The following is a 27555-nucleotide window of genomic DNA, read 5'->3' as shown; positions in this document are numbered from 1 at the left end:
CATTTTTACCATAAAGTATAGCAATGTTTTGAACCCACTAATACTTATTCTCAGACAACACATATTTCAATTACAAGCTATTCCCAAATCACTCACTGGCCAAGAGGCTGAGACAATTATGTACATAAGTATATGAAAATTCCTATCTCTAAGAGGATTACATAAAAATAATTTAGCACGCTGGTCTGTGTGACTCAGTTGGAGCATCAACCCATGCACCAGAAGGTTGTGGGTTGATTCCAGGTCAGGGTACATACCTAGGTTGCAGGTGTGAGAGGCAACTGATTAATGTATCTTTCTCCCATTAATGTTTCTTTCTCACTCCTCCCCCTCTAAAATCTATTAAAAAATAATTCAGCAAAGACTTACATTTAACATAAAGCAAATACGCAGTAAAAGCTAGTTTTCATTAATATTGTTGTCACATAAACTCTACCCAAAATCTGATGATTACCAATTAATAGTTTGGTTGAATAGCTCTACAGGGTATTCATAACTCATGAAAACCAACAAAAGAAAGTACATTATTTTTTAGAAATTATAAACTATATTGTTCTTAGAGACATTTGCCAAGATTACTTCTAAAGGAAATATTAACAGCAAGAGAATGTGAAAAGTATAAATATATGCTATTATGTAGTTTATAAAGGGACTACTTTTGCTGTGATTATTTTTCATAAGAATAGACATGCAAAATTAATTAAAATACCAAAAAAGCAGTATAATTTCAAAATTGTGTAGCTAAAAAAATTCACCTCCAGACTGTTTTCTCAATATTAAAACAAACAGTTCAGCAGTTGTTTGGCTACATTTCATAGTATTAAAATAAGGACTTGACATTTTAGGTTCGATGAAAACTTCTGGGTTCTAAACTTAATTCAACAATTTATGTAAAAGAAAACTATTTTTTTAAAATATATTTTTATTGATTTCAGAGAGGAAGGGAGAGGGGAGAGAGAGATAGAAACATCAATGATGTGAGAGAATCATTGATTGTCTACCTCCGCAAAAGCCCCCACCCCCCGGTCCTGCCCACTGGGGATTAAGCCCACAACCAGGGCATGTGCCCTTGACCAGAATAGAACCCAAAACTCCTCAGTCCACAGGTCAACCCTCTATCCACTGAGCCAAACCAGCTAGGGCAAGGAAAAATATTCTAAAGTAAAAAAAAGGTAACAAGCAGCTGATTTCATTATGTCAGTTTACAGCAGTCTGAGGGTATTTCTGTGATGATTTCTTTTGTTTTGTTAATCATCTCCTGAGGATATTGTTTCCATTGACTTTTAGAGAGAAATGGAAAGGAGAGGGAGAAAAAGAAACATAGATGTGAGAGAGACACATTGATTAGTTGGTATGTGCCCTTGACTGGAATAAAACCTGACCTTTCAGTCCATGGCCCAACGTTCTATCCACTGAACCAAACTGGCTAGAGCTGAAAACTGAATTTCTATAAAAATAACATAGAAGTCATTATTATTAACCATGAATTTACAATATAAACTCACTATATATATATATATATATATATATATATATATATATATATACCAAAGTAGTACAAAGAATTAAGTTTATGCACAGAACCTGAAAATATCACATGAAGCTTATATTGGAATTTTTGAAATTTGTTAGGAAAAAAAAAGCTCAGAAACTTTGAGACTATTAGAAGTGTGGGATATATATACATATATTTTTAAGGAACTGTACATTTTTAAAGGTAACTAATGAAATATTCTTGAAGAGGTACCTTGAAGACTATACACTTTCACTATAGATATTACTATAGAGAAAGTGAACAGTGATTTTAAAACCTGCTGTTTTTCTGATGTAATTAATTTGAGTACAAATGGGTTAACTTTGAGAAAAAGTAAGAGATCACTTATTTTACTGTATGTGGAATTGAGCTTTTCAGGAACGCGTGATCTTAGCCTTGGCCTTAGAAAGCAGGCGGCGGGGATAGTTTTATTTCTATGCTCCTGGGTGTGCATTTCAGATTGTATACAGTTGAGCTCAAGGCCCCTTTCACCACAGAACTCTCTGAGGAGGAGGAGGAGCAGGACACCAGGCAGCCAAGCCCCAGGGGACAGGGAACCTGTTATTAGTGTGGCTTTCAGCAGTGGTTCTTACTTGCAGGCAATTTTGTGTGTAGATGTTTTTGGTCCTCATGACTGGAGTGAGGGTGTGTGCTATTGGAATCCAGTGGGCGGAGGCCAGGGATGTGACTAAATATCCTACAATGCACAGGCCAGCTTACCAGGAAAAGAAGTTATTTGGTCTAAAATGTCAGTAGAGCTAAAGTGGAAAAAACCCTGCTTTAGAGGAAATGGTAAGACAAAACCTGTATCGAGGCCACTCCTCCCTTGTCATACTTTTCTTCTCGTTCCATCTGTCTTTCCTTGCCATTGGCATGTTAAGATGTCATGGGTCAAGATCAACTTTAGCAGCAAAGGGTCACGCAAGGCACGAAGGCCTGCCTTGTGTAGGCGAGTGTGACTCGTGCATCATGAGGTTCCGCTGAGCTCCAATGGGCGGGGACTCCAACTATGGCTAAAAGTCTGACTGAGATGAACTGAGTGAGTGTGTCTGGAGAGGCCACCTGCAGCCGTCTCATACTGTGCAGCTGCAGCAGGAAAATGGCCACCAGTTTGGGATTCTGACTCGGTGGCCAGCTCCCTCTTTCCCTTATTCACACAACATTTGGCTTCTTATTTTAGCGATTTCTTCACGATAACTTGGATACCTGAGGGTGAAAACTATAAAAGCCCCCAAACCACCTATGAAAAACATTTTGCTCAGAAGAATTCTGCACTGGCTATTTGAGATAAGGATCTAAGCACATTCTCCCTGTGTAATTTATGTGTACAACTAAAATACTAACAATTCCAGAAACTTAAAAAGAGTGCATTCCATGCATGTCTTTGCAGGTATGGAATAGTCTGACTGAGAAATTCAGTGATCCTAGTATTTGAGATGCCATGGGAATGGAAACAAAAGAGTAACTTTTGAGAATATAAAATCAGGAAATATTCTCTTAGATGCTGTAATAAACAAACATTTAGGGAGCATTTACTCTGTGCTAGGCATGTTTTCAAGAGTTTTACATAGATGAATTCTCATAGCAACCCAAAGAGACAGGGAGTATTATTATTACCTATCATTTCACAGATGAGAAAACCGAGAGATAAAGAGTTTGAGTTATTTGTCCCAGGGAGTAAGTGGCAAGAGTTACAATTACAATCCAGATAACCAACCCTCAGTACCTGTGCTTACACTAGTCTCTATATTTGGTTTCAGGTTAAGTATTAGAATTGCAAGAAGAAAATACAATTTCGGATAAAAGTCACATTACAGCCATAATGCAACCCATTTTCTGCATTCTCTCTTTTTGTTTGCATTAATAGTTAAAATTTTCCTTAAATTTGTTTCTCTGGTGTCTGCTAAACCATTCTAGTAAAATAATCTGAGGTGGAAATAGGATATGAGGTGAAAATTATATGGAAAGTGTGTTTATCATACTTTTATTAGTAATAGGCAAAAACGTAAGCATTGTAAATAGCCAAATTACCACAATGGGTAATTCTGGCACCTCTATATGATGAAGGATTGTTCAGCCATTAAAATGTCTATAAGGTTTTTAAGGAGACTGTGAAATCATTTTGCCAAGACATATAATATGGTTTGAGCTCAGTTAGCAATAAAAATGCATACAGCTAGCTATATTCCTTCAATATAATTCGGATCATCCCCATTCTCCTCCTCTTGTCATTTGTATGGAAGAGGATAAAGCCTCTTGCTTCCCTTCATACTCATTAAACTCAGAATATTCAAAGAAGAATGGGGATGATCCGAATTATATTGAAGGAATATAGCTAGCTGTATGCATTTTTATTGCTAACATCCCCATTTTTATTGCTAAATTCAAATAAATTTCAAAGGCCAACACCCAAATTCTGTTATGGTCAACACTATCAATGTTTTCAGATGGTCTCATCTTTAAAAATCGAACAAAGAATCCAGTCCCTGAAAAATATATTGGTGATAGGAGGCTCTCATTTTCCCCGATACCTGAATGTGACTAAAAATTTTAAAAAGTCATAAGAAATTACATGCCCTGACTTCATCTTTATCCATATAAGCCCGTCACATGAGGGCACAACAGTAAGCCTTGGCTGCAGGCCCTCTGTCTCCTGCGTGGGTGCAGGCAGGAGCCGTCTGCCCTGCAGCATAGAACACGGGAGTGACAGGTGCATCCGAGGCAGGAGGGGCGGTTTTCTGGCCGGGGACCTGCAATTTGTGGCTCTCTTTCCTTTGTGTAGGTGAGCTGGGTTTCCCACGTATTACGTTTCTTCCCAGAAAAGTAATGTGCACATGGATCAACTGCAGGAAATTATTATAATAATTTACCATGCTATTATAAAATAGTAAATAATATTTTTTAAAGATTATTATAATTAGGACAATTTTAAAAGCTTACAAATAACAACCTAATGTTTTGGTCTTAGAAATCACCTTAAACACTGGTCAGTTACTGTGCTTGCATTTTGAAATGACAAAATCTACTCTTTTCATCATTGAAATACCTTGAGAGATGATTAGAATAGGGCAAAAATTTATATTCAGGGCTCATATGCTAAAGAAAGATTGTGATAGAAAGAAGAAAGCAGAGACGTTAATTTTTAACATTTAGACTTTCTAAATAAAGTTTATTAGACGCCCTCATTTACTTGACCTTTTCTCTCCTCCTCTTGTCATTTGTATGGAAGAGGATAAAGCCTCTTGCTTCCCTTCATACTCATTAAACTCAGAATATTCAAAGAAGAAATGGTGAAATAACAAAGCACCAAAAGAGAGAGATTTAGCTCTCATAGATTTTTAAAGTTAGGCCTTTCCAGCTTAAAACTTTAAAAAACCCTCTAACTCAGACAGCATGGCTCAGTGGTTGAGCATGGACCTATGAACTAGGAGGTCACAGTTTGATTCCTGATCAATGATTCTCTCTCATCATTGATATTTCTATCTCTCTTTCCTCTCCCTTTCTGAAATAAATAATTTGACCTATCTATATGTGCTAATGACAGTGCTACTCAATGCTCCAGGTTTTGTTTTGTTTTTCTAAGAAAATTATTAACATGATTTGGGGAATTTTGGAATTAGTTTTTTGCACATCCCTTTCTCTCACTCTTATTCTTTTTTTTTCTTATAAAAATGGATCAATGTTAAAGTTATAACTTACTAATATCTTATCTTTTTAAAAAAATGTATTTTATTGATTTTTTACAGAGAGGAAGGAAGAAGGATAGTTAAAATCATCAATGTGAGATAAACACTGATCAGCTGCAACCAAGATACATGCCCTTGACCGGAATCAAACCTGGGACCCTTCAGTCCGCAGGCTGACACTCTATCCATTGAGCCAAACCGGTTAAGGCTGAGATCTCATCTTAACCTAAGTGAGAGTGAATCTGTATGTTAGCATAAAGTCAGTTTACTGGTAACTTAGTCTGCTAGAAAAATTACTCATATGTGAAAAGAAAGAAAATTCGCAATTTAAAAAAAGTTCATCTTGAAATACACTGGTAAGCTATGAAACCAATACAGGTTCACAGTGTAGCCCAAGCAACCAACAGGCCCCTCAGCATTTGGTTTTTCTCCTCTCTTTCCTTCCTACATCCTCTACAAAAGTGGGTGCCAGCACGGCAGAAATTTTTATCTGTTTTGTTAATTGCTGTGGCCCTGCATTCTAGAACAGCACCTAGCAAACACAGGCGAACCATTAAACATTCGTATAATGAATGATTAAATGACAGAACTAAATGATATCATCTACCTTCCTCGCGGAAAGACTGAAATGTTAATAAATTATCAATTGATACCATAAAAAAATTGATTCTATGTGTATTATTTTTATTTTAGAACTTTTTCAATATTCAGTTGTAGAATGTGTAAGTCCGTCTGAAAAGTAGCTATGGTACAGAAATGGAAAGAATCTAAATTTAAAGAGCATAGGAATTATTTTTTTTAAATATATTTTTATTGATTTCAGAGAGGAAGGGAGAGAGAGAGAGAGATCATAACATCAGTGATGGGAGAGAATCATTGCTCAGCTGCCTCCTGCATGCCATCTACTGGGGATCAAGCCTGCAACTCGAGCATGTGCCCTTGACTGGATCGAACCCAGGACTCTTCAATCTGCAGGCCAATGTGCTATCCACTGAGCCAAACTGGCTAAAGCTAAAGAGTATAGGAATTATTATTATTTTTTAGTTTTATTGATTATAGTATCAAATAATTGTCTTCATCCCCCCATTCCTATCCCAAACCCCTCCCCAAAAGAGTATAGGAATTATTAATGCAAAAGTAGGTACAAGAAATGACATTTATAGGACCATGCAGTCCCAAGTAGAGCCATCTGTTCTGGGACTTGGGCTCAAGAAAGTCTCACCTTTTAAAAGATGTTCAGCAATAAATCTGTACATGGCAGTGAGGTGAGGCCTGTTATGTTAATATCCACACAGTTCCAACTGCTATTTTACAGTTATGCATTTGAGTCCCTGACTTCAGAAAACAATTCAGGCAAAAAGTCATTGTGTAAACTGAGCAGTTTAGGAATTTAGAAATAAAACTTTCACAAGTTTTCTTTCTATTTTTTTTCCTCAAAGATGATGGAGTAGGTAGAGGCTGCATTCACCTCCTCCCATGACCATAACAAAATTACAACTAAATTATAGAACCATGAGCCTGGATAACCATCTGAAGACTAGCTGAACAGAAGTCCTATGACTAAGGATATATGGAAGAAGCCACATCGAGACTGGTAGGAGGGGCAGAGATGCAAAACTGGCTGGCCCTGCACCCACATGTGGTGGTTGAGAATCCAGAGGGATAGCTCAGCTACAGAAACACACCCCTTCCTCCCCTGAGGAGGACCAAGGGGTTTCAACCCTATGCCAGGTTTCCCAGCTTGGAGGACCAGTGCCAAGAAGAGGGGCCCACGTAGTATCTGGTTGGAAAATCTGCAGGGATTCTATCTGCCCTGGTAAGAAGGAAGGCTGCTGCAAGCCCAGAAACCCTCTAAGAGGGCAATGCACAAAGTCTCATTGCAGGCACCCCACCCTGGGTTCCAACAGAGGGACAGCAGCTGGGAGGTTGTGGCTTTGGGGAACCGGCTTGAGGGACAGCCTCCAATATCCACTGTATTGACTTCTGCTGGGCCACGCAGGGATGCCCTCTTTCCTGGGTTGAGCACTACCTTAACCCACAAAACATTAGCCCCGAGAGCTACACTAGCCTGGCTGCGATGACTCTCTGAGGCCCTGCCCTACCCAACTTGCACGTGGCTGGGCTTAAACTCTGCCAGAGCCAACCAGCCTGGGCCTGCATTGCAGACTTTCTAAAAAAACTCTTGAGGAATTCCAGGCAACCTTGGCGGTGCCAGAGACACACAGGGAGAGACTGAGTTGTGTGGCTTTGGGATGAGGGCTATTTTCTCTACGTGCCGCACCAGCACCACTGCTCCTGTGGTGGGCCTGCAGCAATAGCCTGGGGCTGCACTAGGTCCACACTAGCATCTCTAGTGTCCAGCCCTACCTACCTGGAATGGCTCAGGGCTCTGCTGGTGCTGGTCAACTTGAGCCCATGTTGTTGCAGTCTTTCTTTATTTTAAAACTATTTTTTTAAATATATATTTTTATTGATTTCAGAGAGGAAGGGAGAGAGAGAGAGAATAGAAACATCAATGATGAGAGAGAATAATTGATCGGCTTCCTCCTGCATGCCCCTACTGGGGACTGAGCCCATAAACGGGGCATGTGTCCTTGAGCGGAATAGAACTTGGGGCCCTTCAGTTGGAAGGCCAATGCTCTATCCATTGAGCCTAACCAGCTCCGGCTGTTGCAGTCTTTCTTAAAAAAACTTCCCAGGAATGCCAGGCAAGTTCAGGAGGGTGCCAGGCACACACAAAGAGACTAAGTTGTTTAAGTTTAGGGTGAAGGCTGTTTCCTGCACTCCATGTGGGCACCACAGTTCCTATGCTCTGCTCTCCCTCCATACGACCGAATCTTAAGATTCCCTGAGATCCTGCCACCCACTCCCTACCCCCGCAAAGATTCACAAGCCCCTGAGAGTTACTGGCTGGACTCAGTGTATCCTGAGAGTTTTGTCAAATGGCCTCAAACCCAGCACTGACAATGAGTTTGAATCTCTATTGCCTCTAGGTGGTGACTCCCTGAGACCCTGAGTCATGCAACTCACCTACTGCTAGAGGCTGTTTTAGTGGCTGAACCTAAAAGGCAACTGGCAGTTGGCAGTGGGTCTTAGGGTGCCTTGGGGCTCTTGATGACCTGCCCCAAGCCTGGAACTGGTGGGAGCCAGCATTGATATGCCGCTGGGCCCCTCCCACACACACCCAGCTCAGACAGCTACCATACCAACTGTGAATCACTTCTTAGCAAGAATATACAATGAGGTAAAGGCAGTCTATTCAATAAATGGTGCTGGGAAAACTGGACAGATATATGAAAAAAATGAAATTAGACCAGCTTCTTATACCATATACAAAAATACACTAAAAATTGATTAAATAATTAAATGTAAGACTCAAATCTATAGCACTCTTAAAAGAAAACACAGACAGCAAACTCTCTGACATTTCTTTTAGCAATATTTCTTCTGAAATGTCTCTTTTGGCAAGGGAAACAAAAGAAAAAAAATAAACAAATGGGATTAGATCAAATTAATTTTTTTGCATAGCAAAGGAAACAATCAACAAAATGAAAGGACAACCCACTAAATTGGAGAACATATTCAACAATGATACATCTGATAGGGGGATATGCAAAAGTCATACAGAACTTATAAATACCAAAATAACAACAACAACTAAACAACACCAAAAAAAAAATCTGGTTAAAAACGGGCAGAGGACATGAATAGGACACTTCTCCAAAGAGGACATACATATGGCCAATAGACACTTGGAAAGATGTCAGTGTCATGACGCATCAGAGAAATGCAAGTCAGAAGCACAATAAGGGCTTCCCAGAAAGATGGTGGCCCCAGCCCCACACCAGCCCACCCAGCTACTAGGGTGCCAGTGCCAGGAAGAGAAGTCCCTATAACTTCAGGCTGTAAAAACCAGTGGCGACTGTGGCTAAGAGGGGCCCCTTGCTCCCCAGAGATGACGTCTGCTGCTGAGATATCCCTTCCGATTTTTAGACATGTGGGTGTGAGCCATTCTGCATCTCTACCCCTCATTACCAGTCTCCATGTTGCTTCTTCTTTATGTCCTTAGTTGTAGGACTTCTGTTCATCTAGATTTCAGGCGATTCTGAATGATGGTTGTTCTGTAGTTAAGTTGTAATTTTACTGTGGATGTGAGTTTTCCCATACCACCATCTTTCTGGGACCAACGTGAAAGTGAGAAGTGAAGTATAATGAACTATAGAATCCAGAGCAAAGGAAATGACTAGTGTCGTTTAGGGAGGCAACGTAATCCCTGTAGCCCTGAAGGAAAGCAGATGGGGACACGTCGGGCCAGGAGAGCCACTATTCGGTTGTGTGGAGTTGTAAACTGAAGGATCCTGGGTCTCCAGTAATCTCGTACAGCCTCATTTCCTGCGCTGGCCTGATATGCAGGCTTTATTTGAGAGAGATGTATTTCTACCTGTGTAAGCCAATGTTGTTTGGGGGTTATTTATAATGCAGGAAAACCTAACCCAAACTGATACAAGATTTTGTCCAAATACTGCTACTTATCAGTGAGTCTTCTCTGACACTATCACCAACAGCAATATTCTCCCCTATGCACCACTCCCCGTTTGCTTGATCTTGTTTTATTTATCCACAGTATACCGAGTATCATCGGACACACTGTATATTTACTTACGCTTCTTTATTTGTAGTCTTTTCCCTCAAAACAGATATAAGGCCCATGAGGGCAGGAACTTTGGTGTGTGTTACAAACGTGGTAAGATGGAGGGAGGACCAAGGAAGGGCCTGCCACACCCTTAAAAGAAAATCCAACAGCTTATTTTTATGGAGCAAAATATAGACACATGGTGACACACAGCTGCCAGGGAAAGTAGGGAAAGTGGCCTAATGTCTGTGCATCAGTGTACTCAGACAAGGAAGAGAAGGAGACTAGATATTGGGAAGCCACCAGCAGTCTTGATCATAGACCTAACGGAAATGAAGAATGTCTGAAAGGATGTGTGGGGAGGATGTTCCAGACAGAGAGAAGAGCACAGCAGAGGTCCTGAGGGGGAGGCATGACTTGCAAGTCTGATAAGCAGCAAGGAGGCCACTGTGGGTGGAACCAAGAGAGTGAGAAACACAGTGGCAGGAGATGAGGCCAGAGAAGGAGCAGAGGGCCCAGGTCACGTAGACGTGCAGGCATTTTAAAGGCTTTGGACTTTACCCCGAGGAAAACAGAAAACTTCTGGAAAATGTTGAGCAAAGAAGTAACATATTTTTCATTTTAAAAGGATCTTTGCTGCTGCATCGAGAGAAGATTGTAGAAAGGTCAGAGTGATGTAAGGAGACCAATTAGGAGACCTCATTGAGACGCTTGTGGCTTGGAGCACGGAGATTGTGAGATCACATTTTGGATATATTTTGAAGGTAAAATCAACAAAATTTGCTGAGGTTTGCAGCAGGTGGGAGTCAAGAATGACTCTAGCTCTGGTTGGTCATCTCAGTGGTTAGAGCCACCGACTATGGACTGAGGGGTCTTAGGTTTGATCCCCCACCCCAGCTTTGGTGCATGCGGGAGGCAACCAATAGATGTGTCTCTCATATAGATATTTCTCTCTCTCTCTCTCTCTCTCTCTCTCTCTCTCTCTCTCTCTCTCTCTCTCTCTCTCTCTTTCTCTCTCCCCTCTCTCCCTTTCACTCTCTCTAAAAATCAATGGGAAAAATACCTTCAGGTAAGGATGAAAAATAAAATAAAAAAATAAGATAATCAAGAATGACTCTAAAGTTTTTGGCCTGCACATGGAAAGTATGGAACTGCCATCATGAGGTTAGAAAAAAAATAACAGGAGATAGATTTTGGTGGGTGAATCGGGAATTACTGGCTTGGACATGCTAACCTTGAGATGTACATAATGGACAAGTGAAGATGGAACACAGGCAGGTGGATATTGGAGTCGGCACTCAGAGGCTTGAACTGAAAATACAAATTTGGGAGTCATCTATATGTAGATGGTATTTACAAGCCAAGCAATTAGGAGAGATCATCTAGTGAGTAAATCTAGATAGAGAAGGAAAGGGGACTAAGCACTGAACCCCGGGGTACTCCACAGTTAGAGGGAGAAGACTCAGAGACACTGAGGAGTGGACAGAGAGGTAGAGGGAAAACCCAGACAGTGTCTTGAAAAGCAAGGGGAAAGAATTCCAACAAGAAGGAATGAATGCAGTTACCATATAACCCAGCAATTATAAAACATATGCCCACAGGACATTTGTACATAAATGTGTATAGCAGCATTATTTATTATAGCCAAAAAGCAGCAACAACTCAGATATCTATCAACTGATTCATGGGTAAGCAAATAGGAATAAAGTTTTAAAATATGCTATAAAATAGATGAATCTGCCCTAGCCAGTTTGGCTCAGTGGATAGAGCGTCTGCCTGCGGATTGAAGGGTCCAGGGTTTGATTCTGATCAAGGACACATGCCCGGGTTGTGGGCTCGATCCCCCGTAGGGGGCATGCAGGAGGCAGCAGGTCAATGATTCTCTCTCATCATTGATGTTTCTATCTCTCCCTTCCTCTCTGAAATCAATAAAAGCATATTAAAAAAAATAAAATCAAGAGTTCAATTAAAAAAATAAAATAGCTGAATCTTGGAAATATTATGCTATGTGAAAGAAGGCAGACACAAAAAGAAACATACTGTGTTATTCCACTTCTATGAAATGCTCAGAATACACAAATATACTGAATCTGGTAACATGGTGACACTTCACAAGAGCTTTTTTTATTCTGTCGTGGAATTGGTTAGAGTGGGTTCCAGAGAGAACAGAGAAGAGGATGTGAAAACAGCAAGTTTATATAATTCTTTTGAGGAGTATTGTTGTAAGGAATAACAGAGGAAATGGGTGATTACTGAAGGGGGCTGTGAAGTCACAGGAGAGTTTTTTTTTTAAATTTTGGAAATAAGATAAGAAATATTATAGCATATTTCCTTGCTAATGGAAGTGATTCAGTAGACAGATGAAAAGCTGATGGCAGGAGAGGGAGCAGAGTTCCTGAGGGGGTCAGAACTATGGGAGCTGGTGCACTGTAGACGCCTGATCTTGGACAGGAGCCAGCACAGCACCTCTCCTATGACTGGAAGGAAGTTGAGGATATGACGTGGGGGCAGGCAGTGGATGGATGCCAAGGCGGGAACAGATGGACGTTCTCTCCTGATGCTCAGTGAAATAGAAAGTAAGATCGTTACTGAGAGTGAAGGGTGAAAAGGGGGATGTTGGAAGGCGAGGATCAAGGAGAAAGTTTGAAAGAGAGGAAGAATGAAAGGATTGGGATATCAGACTGCCAGCAATATGAAGGCCCATTTGAGATCAGTAATCATGTAGACTTAGACATCAAGTCCAAAGTTAGTGGTAGGAGGAAATAACAAAGGTCAGGTGATTTTTATTCACAGAAACCGAGAATAAAAATCAATAGAAAGTATCAATGAAATGAATAACTAGTTTTTTTTAAAAGATAAATAAAATAGGGAAATAAAAACTTTTAACTAGACCCAGATGAAAAAAGAGAGGACTTAAATAAACAAAATCTAAAATGAAAAAGGAGACATTTCAACTGATACTATAGAAAACAAAGGACCATAAGAGACTACTAGGAACAATAACACACCAACAAATTGGACAATCAAGAAGTGGATAAATTCCTAGAAACATGCAACCTACCAAATTGAATCATAAATAGAAAATCTGGACAGACCAATTACTAGTAAGGAGATTGAAACTGTAATCAAAATCCTCACAACAAAAGTCCAGACTTTGGTGTCTTCTACCAAATGTGTAAAGAAGAATGAATACCAATTCAATTCTTCCAAAATAAACAGAAGATAGATCACTTCCAAATTCATAAGGCCATAAAACCCTGATATCAAAACCAGGCAAAGACACTACAAAAAAAAAAAAAAAAAAAAAAGGCTAATATCCCTGGCAAACATACATGCAAAAATATTAGCAAATTGAATTCAACAATACATCAAAATATATTCCTTTTTCTAAGCACTAATCAAGTGGGTTCCTCAAAGTTCCTATAAGACATGAAAACATGTTTGTTTTTAATATATTTTATTGATTTTTTTTTTACAGAGAGGAAGAGAAAGGAATAGAGAGTTAGAAACATTGATGAGAGAGAGTCATTGATCAGCTGTCTCTTGCACACCCCCTACTGGAGTTGTGCCCGCAACCAAGGTACATGCCCTTGACAGGAATCGAACTGGGGACCTTTCAGTCTGCAGGCCGATGCTCTATCCACTCCTGAGGCAAACCGGTTTTGGCAAAATATGTTTTGATAATGTCATTCATGGGCTCTTAAAAATTATCTGATTTTTCTAAGCATAAATATGGGGGAGGGACTAATGCAGCCTAGGTTTCTCCAAAAGTGAAAGTTTACTTTGCAAGATTCTATATTGTTCAGCAATAGTTTTCTTCTGGAAAACTTCTAGAAATCATTCTTCTGTGACTGCGAATAGTAATTATCACTATTATGTTTGCATATCTATGATAAATCCATAAGCAAAGTACCATTTTTGGGGTGGGGGCCCCTCCCACATCAGTAACAGTGAAGGAATACTGCACTAAAAGATAAAGGGAATGTTTTGGTGAGCAGGACAGCACATTTGTATCTGCATGTATTTCTCAATGTGTGTTTTGAGCATGGCTGCCAAAAAATGATTAGAGGGATAAAATAAATGCTATTTATAATCCAAGTTGTTTTTTTTTTAGATGTAGTCCTTACTATAAACAAGAAAAACTGATGAAATGGTTTGCATTGCTTTTGCCAAACTCGAACTAATGAGCCCTCTCCGCAAAGCTGCCTGGAAATCATAAGGCCTTGGCGTCTGTGAGGCCTCTTCCACGTTGAAAGGGATCTCCCCTGCTAGGATGCTACTCGATTAACAAAGCAGAGGTGTTACTACTAATTCCTTGACTTTAGTAAAATACACATTCTCAATGGATTAAGAATCATTTCCTTTGTTACAAATCGAAGCAAGTATTTTATTTTGCAGCATATTTATGGGGAAGCAACTGGCTTTGAACTCAATTTCTCCCTGTTGCCAGCATTATAATGTTGGGAAATTCCCTTAATTTTTCTAAGGCTCACATGCCTCATCTGTATAATTAAAAACCTACGCCTTATATAAGACGTGATGGGAGTTAAATGAGATCATTCTTGTTCCATTAGTTCTTGGAATAGAATAAGGACATAACAAATAATAGAAGTGAGAGCCGTTAGTTTTAATAATTAATAAAAATAATAAAGGACTTCAAAGCTTGGAAAGATATGTCACTCCTCCAAACTAACCAAGTGGCTTAATCTTAAATAGCGTTCTTCAAATGTGACAGTGCAATTCAATAAGGATTTGTTGAACAAATACGACATGCTGGGCCTCGGAATGGTCTAAAGTTTTAAAGAAGTGATGGTCTAGCACCGTGGTCGGCAAACTGCGGCTCGAGAGCCACATGGGGCTCTTTGGCCCCTTGAGTGTGGCTCTTCCACAAAATTCCATGGTCTGGGCGAGTCTATTTTGAAGAAGTGGAATTAGAAGAAGTTTAAGTTTAAAAAATTTGGCTCTCAAAAGAAATTTCAATCATTGTACTGTTGATATTTGGCTCTGTCGACTAATGAGTTTGCCGACCTCTGGTCTAGCAGGGAGACAGACACATGGACTTCTATCTCCAGTCTGGTAGGCATAACATTTAACTACTGTATACTTTTTTTCTCATTTTCAGTTAAAAGCAGCCCTATTAAATAGGTACTTATTATTTCTATTTTACAGATGAGAGAGCAGAGAAACAGTATTTAGGAAAATTTCTCAAGGTCACCCAACTAGTATGTAATGAGTTGAGGATTTGAATTTCTGGCAATCCTACCCAGAAACTAGCAACCTTAACATTTATTATACTACACTGCCTCTTATATATTTTTAAAACATTCAATAGCAACAAATGTTTATTGAGCACTTAGCACCTATGAGGCACTAAGAATACAGTGGAGAATAAATCACACCTGATTTCTGTACTCTGGAGCCTGTAGTCTAGTGAGGAAGACAAATATTAATTCTATAACTACATGACTATATACAAATGAACTATCATAAATGTTAGGAAGATTGTAAGTAAGAAATGTATAATGTATGCAGTGTTACTGAAGAATATACATAAGCCACACAATTAATCCTACCAGAGGGAGATAAAGGTGAAGAGGAAAGGCCTTCCAGATAATGAGAAAAGGAGCAAAAGTAAAAAACAAGAAACCTGGAATGATCGGGCCTGGAGGGGAACAGAGAGGAAGTAGCCAAGAGATCAGGTTGGAGGGTTGGGTTGGGGCCAGACTGTTAAGGGCAATGTGTACTGTGCTAAAGGGTTTGACCTTTGCTCAGTATTCAATGGGGGAACAAAGTATTTTATAATTATCATTCTGGCCATGGTTTGGGGGAAAGACTAGGGTGACATGAATATGTTTTTGACTAAAACTCCCTCAAACACGGATCTTTATCAATAATACTGGGTGTCCCCCCCCAAAATGTATATGCACTTTAACAACTGATAGCTCAATTTTGAAAATGAAATGTCTTTTAATAAACCCTGCGTTTATATTTATTCAGTGTGTGTATACATTTTTTGGGGGGGACACACTATATATGCCCGAGATTAAATTAATATTTTTTTCATCTTCTCACTTTGATATTCATTCACTGGAGCTTGAGTAACGGACAATTTTGATTGCCTTCCAGAGCTTATAGTCCTCCTTTTTCAGTGCCATTGTGTTCCCAACAAGGTAACTCCTTTCAGGACCCTAAGGGGCAAATCACGTGATCTTGACCAGGCTAATTAGTGTGTACTGCTATGTTCTAGCCACAAGTCAATCTGAGGAACTTTCCTGGGAATGATAGCACAAAGGTTCTCTCTTGTTCTAATGAAGGTGGTCGCTCTGGAAGAGAATTCTCTACAGGTCTCCTATGTTTCTGTATGTCTTGCAAACAGAGAAATTGAGTGCCTTTGCTCTGTATTATCTTTTTAAGAAAATACTGGCTGTTGTTACTGCTGTAACTAATCAAGTGTTCTTTGTCTCAGACCCAAGAGTCTCATGTCTTTGGCTATAACACATGAATCTGTGGCAGATTAACTTGTCAGCTTGCAAATAGGGTAAAATTTCAGACCCTTTACAGTTCTCAGTCATTAGCACACAGCCCTGGGAGCCTACGGGCAGCCATCTTGATAATGTGGCCCTAACATGAAGCTGGCACTATGGGATTCAAATACATGGTAAGAAATTAGATCCGTGGTAGACATCATTAAGTTAGGCTCAAGGTGTTTATGTTCCAGACCTCTTTAGACATCTATTTTATGTTCTCTTCAGTATCATCTATTCCAATTATTTTCTGCATATGCAGTCTACAACGTATTGGGTATGAAATGGTGCATGACTATGCCCTTGAGCTAGCAGGACTGGTGATTATTGCCTTATAATCTCTTGTAAAAAGTGTCATGGCACTGTGTAATGGAATTATCACTTTTTTTCAGCTAGTGCCTGAATCAAGAAGAGGCTTTCCAATCTAAGGAAGGGAAATATAATCCTTTCCATTGCCCAAGAGCAGAGACAACAGATGGGAGAGGGAACACACATGGGGACAGATGACTTAGACAAGAGAAACACTGCCAGAGCCAATGGACATAGGCCATCTCTGGATTTCCCGTTTACATTTCTAGCCATGTAGGAATCAGAAATACTTAGCTGCTGAAGGCAAATACAGTTATAACTACAGATGTCCGAGAAAGACAGCCAGGAAGGTCCAATGGAGTCACACTGATACCAAGGACACACATCATTTTCATAGCTCCCCAAGTCACTCTAGAAAGGATTCACCAAGTAGATTGTAAAGGTGTTCTCAGCATTAGCTTTCAAAGATCAACTGGAGAGAAAAAGCTCTTGAGAGAAAATCTTGGTGAAAGAGTTAGTGCCTTATAATCTCTTGTAGCTCATACGCTCTGTGTTTGCCTCATTTCTGGGATTTAAAATTACAAAAATTTAATCACCACTAAACTGATAATGGTAGAATTATTATAAATAGCATTATTATTATTCCAAATAGTTGGAAGCAGAGCCTAGTTTGCTTATGTAAACTTAAACTTGTTCATATAAGGCCACAAAGAACCTAAAGTTATAAACCAAGGCGTAACCAATGAAGTAATTTTTCTATTGAATGTTTGGTTATGAGCCATAAAGCAAGACTGACAGAGATCAATAAATGCATACTAATTATTGATTTTGTATATGCTTGAAATACTCCAAATGGCATTAACTTCACAAAAGTAATAAATTCCTTCAGACAATTTTAATGATAGGTTTCAAGAGTGCCTTTTATTTAAGAAGTAATTCGCTTAGGGTCTCTTTACCTAAAAATAGTTATACCAATGCAAAAGGAGCTAATAAGCAAATGTTACCTAAAAATTTTCCTCAAATCCTTCATTTTATTTCAATGCATTTATTTGATGAGTATATATATTTTTAAAATATATTTTTTTGAATTTTCACAGAGAGCAAGGAAGAGGGATAGAGAGCTAGAAATGTCAATGAGAGAGAAACATCGACCAGCTTTTTGGCTGATGAGTATATTCTTGACACTGATTTATATTAATTACACAGTAAAAATTTCTACTATACATGTGAATTAACAAGATTTAAGTTTGCACATACAAATATTTCATTGAAAAAAATACAAAAAATAGTTGGAAGGAAAGGAAAGCATGATAGTTAAAATAATTTTCCAGAAAAACTCAAGGTGGGATAGGTTTCAAAAGGAAAGATGTTTTATTTATTTTAAAAATAAACTGTAAACTCTTACCAAAAGACACTTATGCAATGACTCAGCACTTCACTTGACTTGTTTTTACAAAAAAGCCATAACTATTCTTATAGTAACTAGTGATTAAACTCGGAGACTAGAACTCTTTTAAATTTTGCTTATAACAAACTCAAGAAAGTTTGGAAAACATTTGTCTTAGAATTAGAAAAAAAAAATAGTTCCATAAGTGTCACAGGGCCAGATAGGAATATTAAATGCAGCTAGTAAATAGGAGAAGTTCTAATCCAAAGAGAAGATTAAAGATTGGAAAGGGGCTCTCAAATAAATGCAATCACTTTTCTGATTGGACAAACAAATGATCACATTCTCATAACATATTATGTGTTAAAGGAGTTTTTCTTTTCACTGGTAAAAACAATTATGAGCATTTTGGATTTTTCTTAAGGAAAAAATTTTATACACTGGAGCCTTCATTCTGTCATATGATGATAGTTCTTGTTTTTTCTTGTTAAAATGGACTGAAATACTTCCATTGATCACGTGTTGTATTTATAATTTTGAAAATATATTACTTTTTAAGTTTATTTTTATTGTTGGTACTATTGTTACAAATGTCGCCATCCCACCCACCACCCCCGCTTTGCCCATCTCTACCTAGCCCCAACATACTTTCCCTCTAGCTATCACACACCGTAGTCTGTGTCTATGTGTTACATATATATGTTTTTTTGGCTAATCACTTCACCTTCTTGTATCCATTCCTCCCCCCTACAGTTGTCAGTAATTATAGTAAATTATTTAATAAATTATGATAAATTTTAAGTAAAAAATTGTATTTTATAATGACAAAAAAAAATCATTGAAGGAGTTTCTATTTTGAGAAAAAAGAAAAATTATAGTTAGACATCTTATTTTACTCCTTATAATAACCTAGGACAGAGTTACTTCACTTAACCATTTCCTATGCTGTAAGCTGGAAACAATACTGCTTGAGCAGAAATAATACACTAGTAAGAGTATCACGTTCTGGCCCTAGCCAGTTTGGCTCTGTAAATAGAGCGTTGGTCTGTGGACCAGAGTGTCCCGGTTTGATTCCGGTCAAAGGCACATACCACCTTGGTTGCAAGCTCCTCCCTGGCCAGGGCCCTGGCCGGGGCATGTGCAGGAGGCAACCAATTTATGTGTTTTACATTGATGTTTCCCTCTGTCTTTCCCTCTGTCTCCCACTCTCTCCAAAAGATCAATGGAAAAATTTCATAGAGTGAGGATTAACAACAAACAAATGAACGAAAAATCACTTTCTGTTAAATAACTGGAGTGTCGGGATAATTTTTGGATGAATATAACCTTCGATCTAAATGATCTAAATAAAAAGTACTTTTTATACCACCAGGTCCAAAAAAAAAAAAAAAAGGCTGAGGGGAAGTACAAGTAACACATCAGAGAAACACAAGAACACACAGAGCCGTGCCAAACGGTTCATGTGGAAGCCTAATGATCAGACATAACTTACCTTGGTTTTTGGAGATGGTTTTTGCACATCTCTTTTTAAGTCTTTTGGTAGAAGGATGGGTATGGAGTTCTTACAACTGGCCTCCTATAAAAGAAGCATAAAAAGAAACACTAGAGACCAAAGAACATTACCCAAACCAGGAATTACAATGCAGTAAAAAATAACTTTTCAGGAAAACAGAAGGCATTCTGGGTTCAGTTGTTCACATCAGAAGCTAAGGAGATTGTAGTGAGGAGTAAAAAATGTTTCCTTTCTTATTTGTCACATACAACTGTGAAGATGATGATGGAGTAGCTGTAGTACATACAGGACATACATATTCAGAGTTGTCCATTAAAAATCTCATCTTGTCCTGGCCGGTATGGTTCAGTTAGTTGGGTGTAATACCACTTACTGAAAGGTTGCCAGTTCAAATCCCAGTCAGGGCACATGCTCCGGTTATGGGCTCAATTACCAGTGTGTGTGCATGCAGGAGGCAACTGATAGATGTTACAGGGATGTTTCTCTCTAAAAATTAATTAAAAAAATATATTATTGATTTCAAAAAGGAAGGGAGAGGGAGAGAGAAAAATAAAAGCATCCAATGATGAGAGAGAATCATTGATCGGCTGCCTCTTGCACACCCCCTACTGGGGATGGAGCCTGCAACCTGAACACGTGCCCTTGACCTGGGACTCTTTGATCCACAGGCCAGTGCTCTATGTTTCTCTGAGCCAAACCAGCTAGGGCTAAAAAAATCTTTTTTTTTTTTTTTTTTTAAATAATCACATCTATACTATCATGTCACACATCCATCGATAGTTTACTCTTCTTTAGAGAACTGGATAGTTAATTCTCCAACATAACCACCAAACTTAGAGTTGCCAACTTTTCCCACAGTATTTCATGAATTGGTTCTGTTTCTGTAAATATTTATCTTAAGCAAATATCTTCAGATAGTTCAGCAAACTATTATTGAAGGGTGATAGTTTCATAGCAATATACTAATTGAGGAATAACTGAGTATTTGTTTCCAAAATTATGACACCTTTGAGTCCTTAGTTCACACCAAAATAGTACCTTAAAAAATAACAGCAGAAATTACAAGGAGGCAGCCTACTTGGTGTTGGATAGGTTTACTATTTATTTCTACAAGATAAAACAATAATGTTATTTTCTTTTTTTGTTTGTTTTTTAATATATTTTATTGATTCTTTACAAAGAGGAAGGGAGAGAGATAGAGAGCTAGAAATATTGATGAGAGAGAAACATCGACCAGCTGCCTCTTGAACATCCCCCACGGGGATGTGCCCGCAACTAATGTACATGCTCTTGACCGGAATCGAACCTGGGACCCTTCAGTCCGCAGACTGACGCTCTACTACTGAGCCTAACCAGTTTCGGCAATAATGTTATTTTCTTATCAAATAGTAATATAAAAGCTTGAAGAGTAATTAACTTGGATATGTTTCCCCTGGATGATTCTAAATACATAAAAGATTACATACAATTATAAAACAAAGGAGACAATAAGTCAAACTTCTTTCACTTTATAATTTTCACCTGTCTCCCATATCTTCCCCAATCATACCTATAATTCAATCATCTAAATTATGTGTTTTCATTTTGGTTTACTTTCGAGTTAATAGAATACACATACACACACCCACACACACCCACACACTGTATTTTCCGGCGTATAAGACGACTTTTGAAACGAAAAAAAGTCAACTGAAAATCGGGGGCAAAAGACCAAAATTGCACAAAAATTACCTGCAGATCTTGATGGCAAAGTAAGTCTTTTCTTTGAAGTAGGGGTAGTCTTATACAGCGAATATAGGCCTAAACCTACGTTTTAACTGTAAAATTAGGGGGTCGTCTTATACACTGGAAAATACGGGGTGTGTGTGTGTGTGTGTGTGTGTATGTGTATAATTCTTTAAAATTGATTTCAGAGAGGAAGGGAAAGGGAAAGAGAGAAACATTAATGATGAGAGAGAGAGAGAATGATTGATTGGCTGCTTCCTGCATAACCCCTACTGGGATCCAGGCCACAGCTCAGGCATGTGCCCTTGACCAGAATCAAACCTAGGACCCTTCAGTCCACATGCTGATGTTCTACCCACCAGCTAGGGCTAGGTTATATTTTTAATTGTAGTCTACATACTTTATATATTACTAAAACTTGCTGGAATTATATTTATTTATTTATAAAGGGAGTATATCATTAGGATAAAATGTTCCTAATGAAAATAAAAAATACTACTTACTACTAACAAATATTTACTGAATCATAGGGTATATCAGGCACTGTCCTAAAGACTTAATTCATAATGTCATTTCCCCCAATAGCCTTATGAGTTAGGTACTATTATTATCATTGCCCTTTTAAATATAACACAATGAATGCTTACAGAAATTAAGTAACTTGCCAATCATCACAGAGATGGTTCTGTATAACTTTTAAGATCTAAGCTCTCATCTTAATATGTGCCTTCTCATCCAATACACCTGACTCTTAAGTCAACAGGTTGTAGAGCTATAGCATTTTAAAGCCAAAACAATTGTTAAAGATTAAAATGTGGTCAACCCCACCCTCTTCCCAATTTTACAGATGAGGGACTTGGATCCTGAGGCGATGTGCCCAGGCTCACGCAGACAGTGCTGGAGCTGAGCAGCAGGCCTGGGCCACATAGCTGTACACAGCACCTGTTCTCAGCTCCGTGCCAGGGAACAATATTCCCAGACCCAGTGGGGATTCAAGAACCTGTTCTGCTGGCGGGTAGCTGTGGTGCTGCCAACACTCTCTACCGCCTGTGACCTCACGTACAACCCAAGGGAACACTTGTGAGATCTCCAAATAAGTGTGCATTCCAGTCCTACCCTTTCCCACCAGTCACAACACCTGCTGGTGGAGAGCTACTTACTGGAAATAGTGAATGAACCCATTCCCAGTCTGACTCACTGTGAGAAAGATAAACAACATCCAGCATGACATTTAGAAGATCAAAGTGATTAACTGCACAATCCATTGCATAATTTGACGACACTTGAACAATATAATTACACTTAATCTTCTACCCGCTTTTAAAGCGACTAGTATGTAAATCTTAGAATGTCATGAGAAGGAAGAAAAGATGACTCTTATGGGAAATTAATAGGAATAGCTGACCTTTGTTTATGAATGAGTGTTTACAAACACCTATAATTCTTTCTTCCTTCACACAAACTAAAAGTGGTAGTATTTCTTTAATACTCCCATTTCCCCTCCTTGTCCCTGTGAATTAAAAAGTATAAGGCTGATAGTCCGCTATTCCCTAACACTCTGAAAGCTTTTTCTGTAAACTTTTATCTGAGAGTGCCACCTACATCAATGTTTTATTTCTTGTTTTATGACTTTAAATTCAGACAACAGAGACAAAGTGAAGTTTAGTAGTTAGAGGATTAACTAGGGGTCAAGAGATCTGGCTTCTTATCCAAGATCTCTAACTAACCAGCTGTGGGAAATCAGGCAAGCATCGTAACCTCTTGGACCTCTCCCTCACTTCCCAGATCCATAAAACAAAGGGATGGGATTGGTTAGATGAGCTCCAAGAATCCTTTCTAGTCCTTCAGTTTCAGGATTCTATGATTCTCCTGGGGAGAAGCAACATTTGTTGGTAAAAAGGTAACCCCCAGGGCTGCTGAAATACTGGCCTGAATCTGTGCACTGAGCAGTGGGCAGGGGACCAGAGCCACAGGCAGGGGGAACGTTTTCCTGCAGGGCCACTGTTACTCGGATTTCTGGAGAAAAATAACTCAACTAGTAGTTTAATAAGAAACTGGTAATAACAATGTACTCTTTCAAAACAGATATATTATGAAGTGAGAAATATTTTTAAGATAAAACTTTAAGGCTGGGTCTTTAAAAAGCCACTTAAAGGTATATGCCTAAGATAATTAAAAACGTATGTCCACACAAAAACTTCTACATAAGTGCTCATAGCAGCATTATTTATAATAACCAAAAAAAAAAAAAGTGAAACAACCCAAATGTCCATCAAAAGATGAATGGATCAGCAAAATATTGTATATCCACATAATGAAGTGATATTAAGCTATAAAAAGGAATGGAGTACTGATATCTGCTAATCAAATACAAAAGGACACAAAATGTGTGATTCCACTTGTATAAAATCTCCAGAACAGGCAAATAGGAACAGGGAGTAGGTCAGTGGCTACCATGGGCCAGGAGGCGTGGTGAGTGTGAGTGATTCCACTGGAGAGTGACTGAAGGCTCCCGTCTGTATGGGTATTTTAAAAAAATATATTTTATTGATTTTTTAGAGAGGAAGGGAAAGGGATAGAGTTAGAAACATCTATGAGAGAGAAACATGCTGCACATCCCCCACTGGGGATGTGCCCGAAACCAAGGTACATGCCCTTGACCGGAATTGAACCTGGGACCCAAGTCCACAGGCCGATGCTCTATTCACTGAGCCAAACCGGTTAGGGCTGTATGGGTATTTTTTTGGGGGGAGGGGGTGGTTTGGTGATGATAAAAATGTTTTGTAGATAGGTAATGATAATGGTTGTATAACTTTGTGAACATAGGAAGCACCAATAAATTGTACACTGTACCAGTGGTCACCAATTGGTGGTCCATGGGCCACTGGTGGTCCATGAGGTGAGGTCCGAAAGGTTGGTGACTGCTGCAAACAGCTGAATTCTTTGGTATGTGAATTATATCTAAGCATTTAAAAAGCCATTTAAAGCAAGTCCCTCTACTCCCAGGGCAAAGAAAAGAGACTTTGGGTTTGAACTCTTCCCTTAGAACAGGGATTTTCAACTTTTTTCATCTCATGGCACACATAATTACTAAAAGTATAATGCACACCAAAAAATAATGTTTTTTGCCAACCCGACAAAAAAAGAAAGGTATAATTTTGATTTATTTACACCGGACAGCTATTGTTGTGTTAGCTGTTGTCATTTTTTTTTTTTTTTTTTTTTTGACAATCTAAGGGAAAAAAGTCAGCGCCCTGACTACATAGTCAGGTATTTTGTGTTTTAAATTTTTTTTGTGGCATGCCAGTTGAAAAATCACTGCCTTAGAAGAACTAAGAAGCATAAAGGGGGAGTGTTTTGCATTTGTAATCATTATGTTATTTATGGACATGAAAACTGACTTAGGTATTAACTGAGCCCTATTACATGTGGCATTCCAATACTGGTCATTGGAGAATGGAATGCTGAACAAATCAGACATGAATATATCATATTCATAGTTAAGCATTTGGTTCACTCAAATGAGACTTTGACGGATTGCTCGCTCTAATGACTTTCATGCAGCAATCAATTGCTTAAACCAGCTGTGTTACTTCAATATGAAAACACAATTAAAAAACACAATAGGGAAGGAAAAATACCTTGTTCATTGTGGCATTGTTGGCCTTACTAATCAACCACTAATGACATTAAAAAAAAAAAAAAATAGAAAAGCCCTCTGTTCCCGTAGCCTAGCTCTTGGCTCCCACAGGTATTCAGAGGTTGGTTCCCTCACTTCATCCCAGTTTCTGTCCAGTTTTACTAGAGAAAGCTCCCTCCTGGAACAAGTTACTTAAATCGCCACTGCTCCCCCCTCCCATTTGATGCTCTCCACCTCCCTACATTTTAAAATATTTTTTCAGCCGAAACCAGTTTGGCTCAGTGGATAGAGCGTCGACCTATGGACTGAAAGGTTCCGGGTTCGATTCCAGTCAGAGGCATGTACCTTGGTTGCGGGCACATCCCCAGTAGGGGATGATTCTCTTTCATCAATGTTTCTAACTCTCTATCCCTCTCTCTTCCTCTCTGTAAAAAATCAATAAAAAATATATTTAAAAAAATATATATATTTTCATAGCCTTCGGCAATATCTGGCTTTAATACTTACTGGTTTTAATTCTTTATTGTTCATCTCAGCCTACTCTCAGAGGATTTGGTCAGTCCTGCTCATGTACAGCTTTGGCACGTACTAGGAGTTTGATTGTTACAGTGAATGAGTAAACCAACTGAATGAATAATATCTCTTTTCTAACCTTTCACAATCCCCTCTGCATTCCTGCTTTTACTTCCTTCCTTAATCAGCTTACATGTCGTGATCCTTTATTCCTTTGTTAATACCCTTAATTTCCTTCCTCTACCATTACATTCATTTTGCTAAAGTATAACCTTCAATCCAGCTATATATGCCTTCTCTGAGCTGGGAACGAAGCAGCTGAAAGTGGCTGGGAAAAAAAAAATTATAGAAGTGGTTGAATGTTTCATGTTGTATTTATCATGAATTTGATTGAATGAAACCTCTATCACAGGGAGTGTATAGTGAGGAGGAGTGGGCAGTGGGGAATCCTGCTACAGTTCTTTAGTAACTTGACATGCCACTCTCCCAGATGGCATTTCATGTCTTCTCTTTCCTCAAACCCCTTTTTCTTCCATTCTCACTTCATACAGTCACTGGAAAAACAGAAGCATTCAATCCACTCACTGTCCCCCCACCAAATATACAACCTCATTGCAACCACTGCATCCTCTCTGCCTTCTCTCTGTTAGAGTGAAAGGTAAGAATCTGATCCTATCAAACAGCCATCTCCTGCCTGATCATCCCGGATTGTATCTCCTCTTACCTGCTCAAGAAGTTCACCCCTTCCATGATCTCCTCCCACTCCCTCTCCACTACATCATTCCCATTAACCACGAGCATGCTGTTAACATAGAAACATTCAAACCTATAAAGAGTTGTTGGTAAGTTTATTTGAGCCAAACTGTTGACAATTGCCAGAGAGCAGAACCTCAATGGATTGAGATAATGCTCCGGAGAATGGTGGGTTACCTCTATATTTCTACATTGCTATCAAAGGAAGGGACGTAGGTGGGTTACAGGAAATCCATTGGTGATAGACTAGAGAGGCAGGAGAAAGCGGGGAAACTCCTGGGATTGGATAAAAAACAAAATGATACACACAAAACCAGATGCTTAGATGGGTACAGGAACAATGAACATGATAATTTGTGTTCTCTGTCCTGGCACCCAGGCACATTAGGTTGTGCCAGAAAAGGGGAAGTTACAAGTCACCCAGACATTTCAAGGGTGTGTTATCATAGATGCAAAAAGACAGATAGGGTCAGTTAAGGTAAAGGTTGACCTTGTCAGTATAGATACTGGCCTAGGATATAACTGCCCACTGTAACTGCTTTTAGTTGAAGTTTAATTTCAGACCGTCCTTTGTGGTTACTTTAGGTCTCTGAGTTTGCAAGACCACCATGCAGGTCTTCCCTGAGCTTGTCAGGTCAGCATGTGGCCCCTTTCAACCACAATGCTCTGTAATTATTTCTTTTTTGTTTATTTTTAAACAGAACTTTTTTTCATTTCACTTCTCTCACTAGTTATGGTCCCACTTTTTTGCTTTTCTGTATAGCAAACTCTTTGTTGTTGTTATTATTCCACAGAAAGTGCTGGAAACAGTCACAGCTTAGTCACCATCTAACTTGGGTTTTCAGCAACATTTAACCCACGTGACTCCTCAAATTTGAACTACTCTCATTTCTGTTAGCTTGCTACACCACCACTGGTGGGGGGGTGAGGAGGGGATTGCCTACCTCATTGACCAACTGCACATAGCATCCTTGGTTACTGGTGAATTTTCTTTATCCTCTACTAAATACAAGTGCTATGAAGGCAAACAGTTGATCTCCTTTCTTTACTACTATAACTACAATGCCAGAGAAGACTGCCTGTTGTGTAGAAGGAGCTCAGTAAACTGTGGAGTAAATGAATGAAATGAAGTTGGAGTGACACAAGGGTTGATAGAGAGAAGTCTTTTTCCCAAATGACACAATGATCTCATTGCACTTCCATGGCTTTTAAATACATTCAGTATGGTGATGACTCCCAAATTTGTGTCCCTATCCCTGACATTTCTTCTGAGCTACTTATATTTAATTGCTTACTTGTCGACTCCACTTGGTCTGATCAGCACCTAAATTTAGTATG

At 38.9% G+C, this 27555-nt stretch overlaps 1 protein-coding gene across 4 annotated transcripts in view; it reads right to left on the bottom strand.

Annotated features, from left to right (window-relative positions):
• The window catches only part of FAM13A (family with sequence similarity 13 member A), a 233136-nt gene that overhangs the window by 124320 nt on the left and 81261 nt on the right, over positions 1-27555 (bottom strand). For all 4 annotated transcript variants that reach the window (XM_045570814.1, XM_036453731.2, XM_045570816.1 and 1 more), the window contains one exon: positions 19566-19649. In XM_045570814.1, the coding sequence (XP_045426770.1) occupies positions 19566-19649 (84 nt within the window). The remainder of the gene's footprint in view (positions 1-19565; positions 19650-27555) is intronic.

This window comes from Pipistrellus kuhlii, unplaced genomic scaffold (assembly GCF_014108245.1).
Source record: "Pipistrellus kuhlii isolate mPipKuh1 unplaced genomic scaffold, mPipKuh1.p scaffold_m20_p_1, whole genome shotgun sequence".
Lineage (NCBI taxonomy): Eukaryota > Metazoa > Chordata > Mammalia > Chiroptera > Vespertilionidae > Pipistrellus > Pipistrellus kuhlii.
This window is presented reverse-complemented; position numbering and strand designations above follow the sequence as displayed.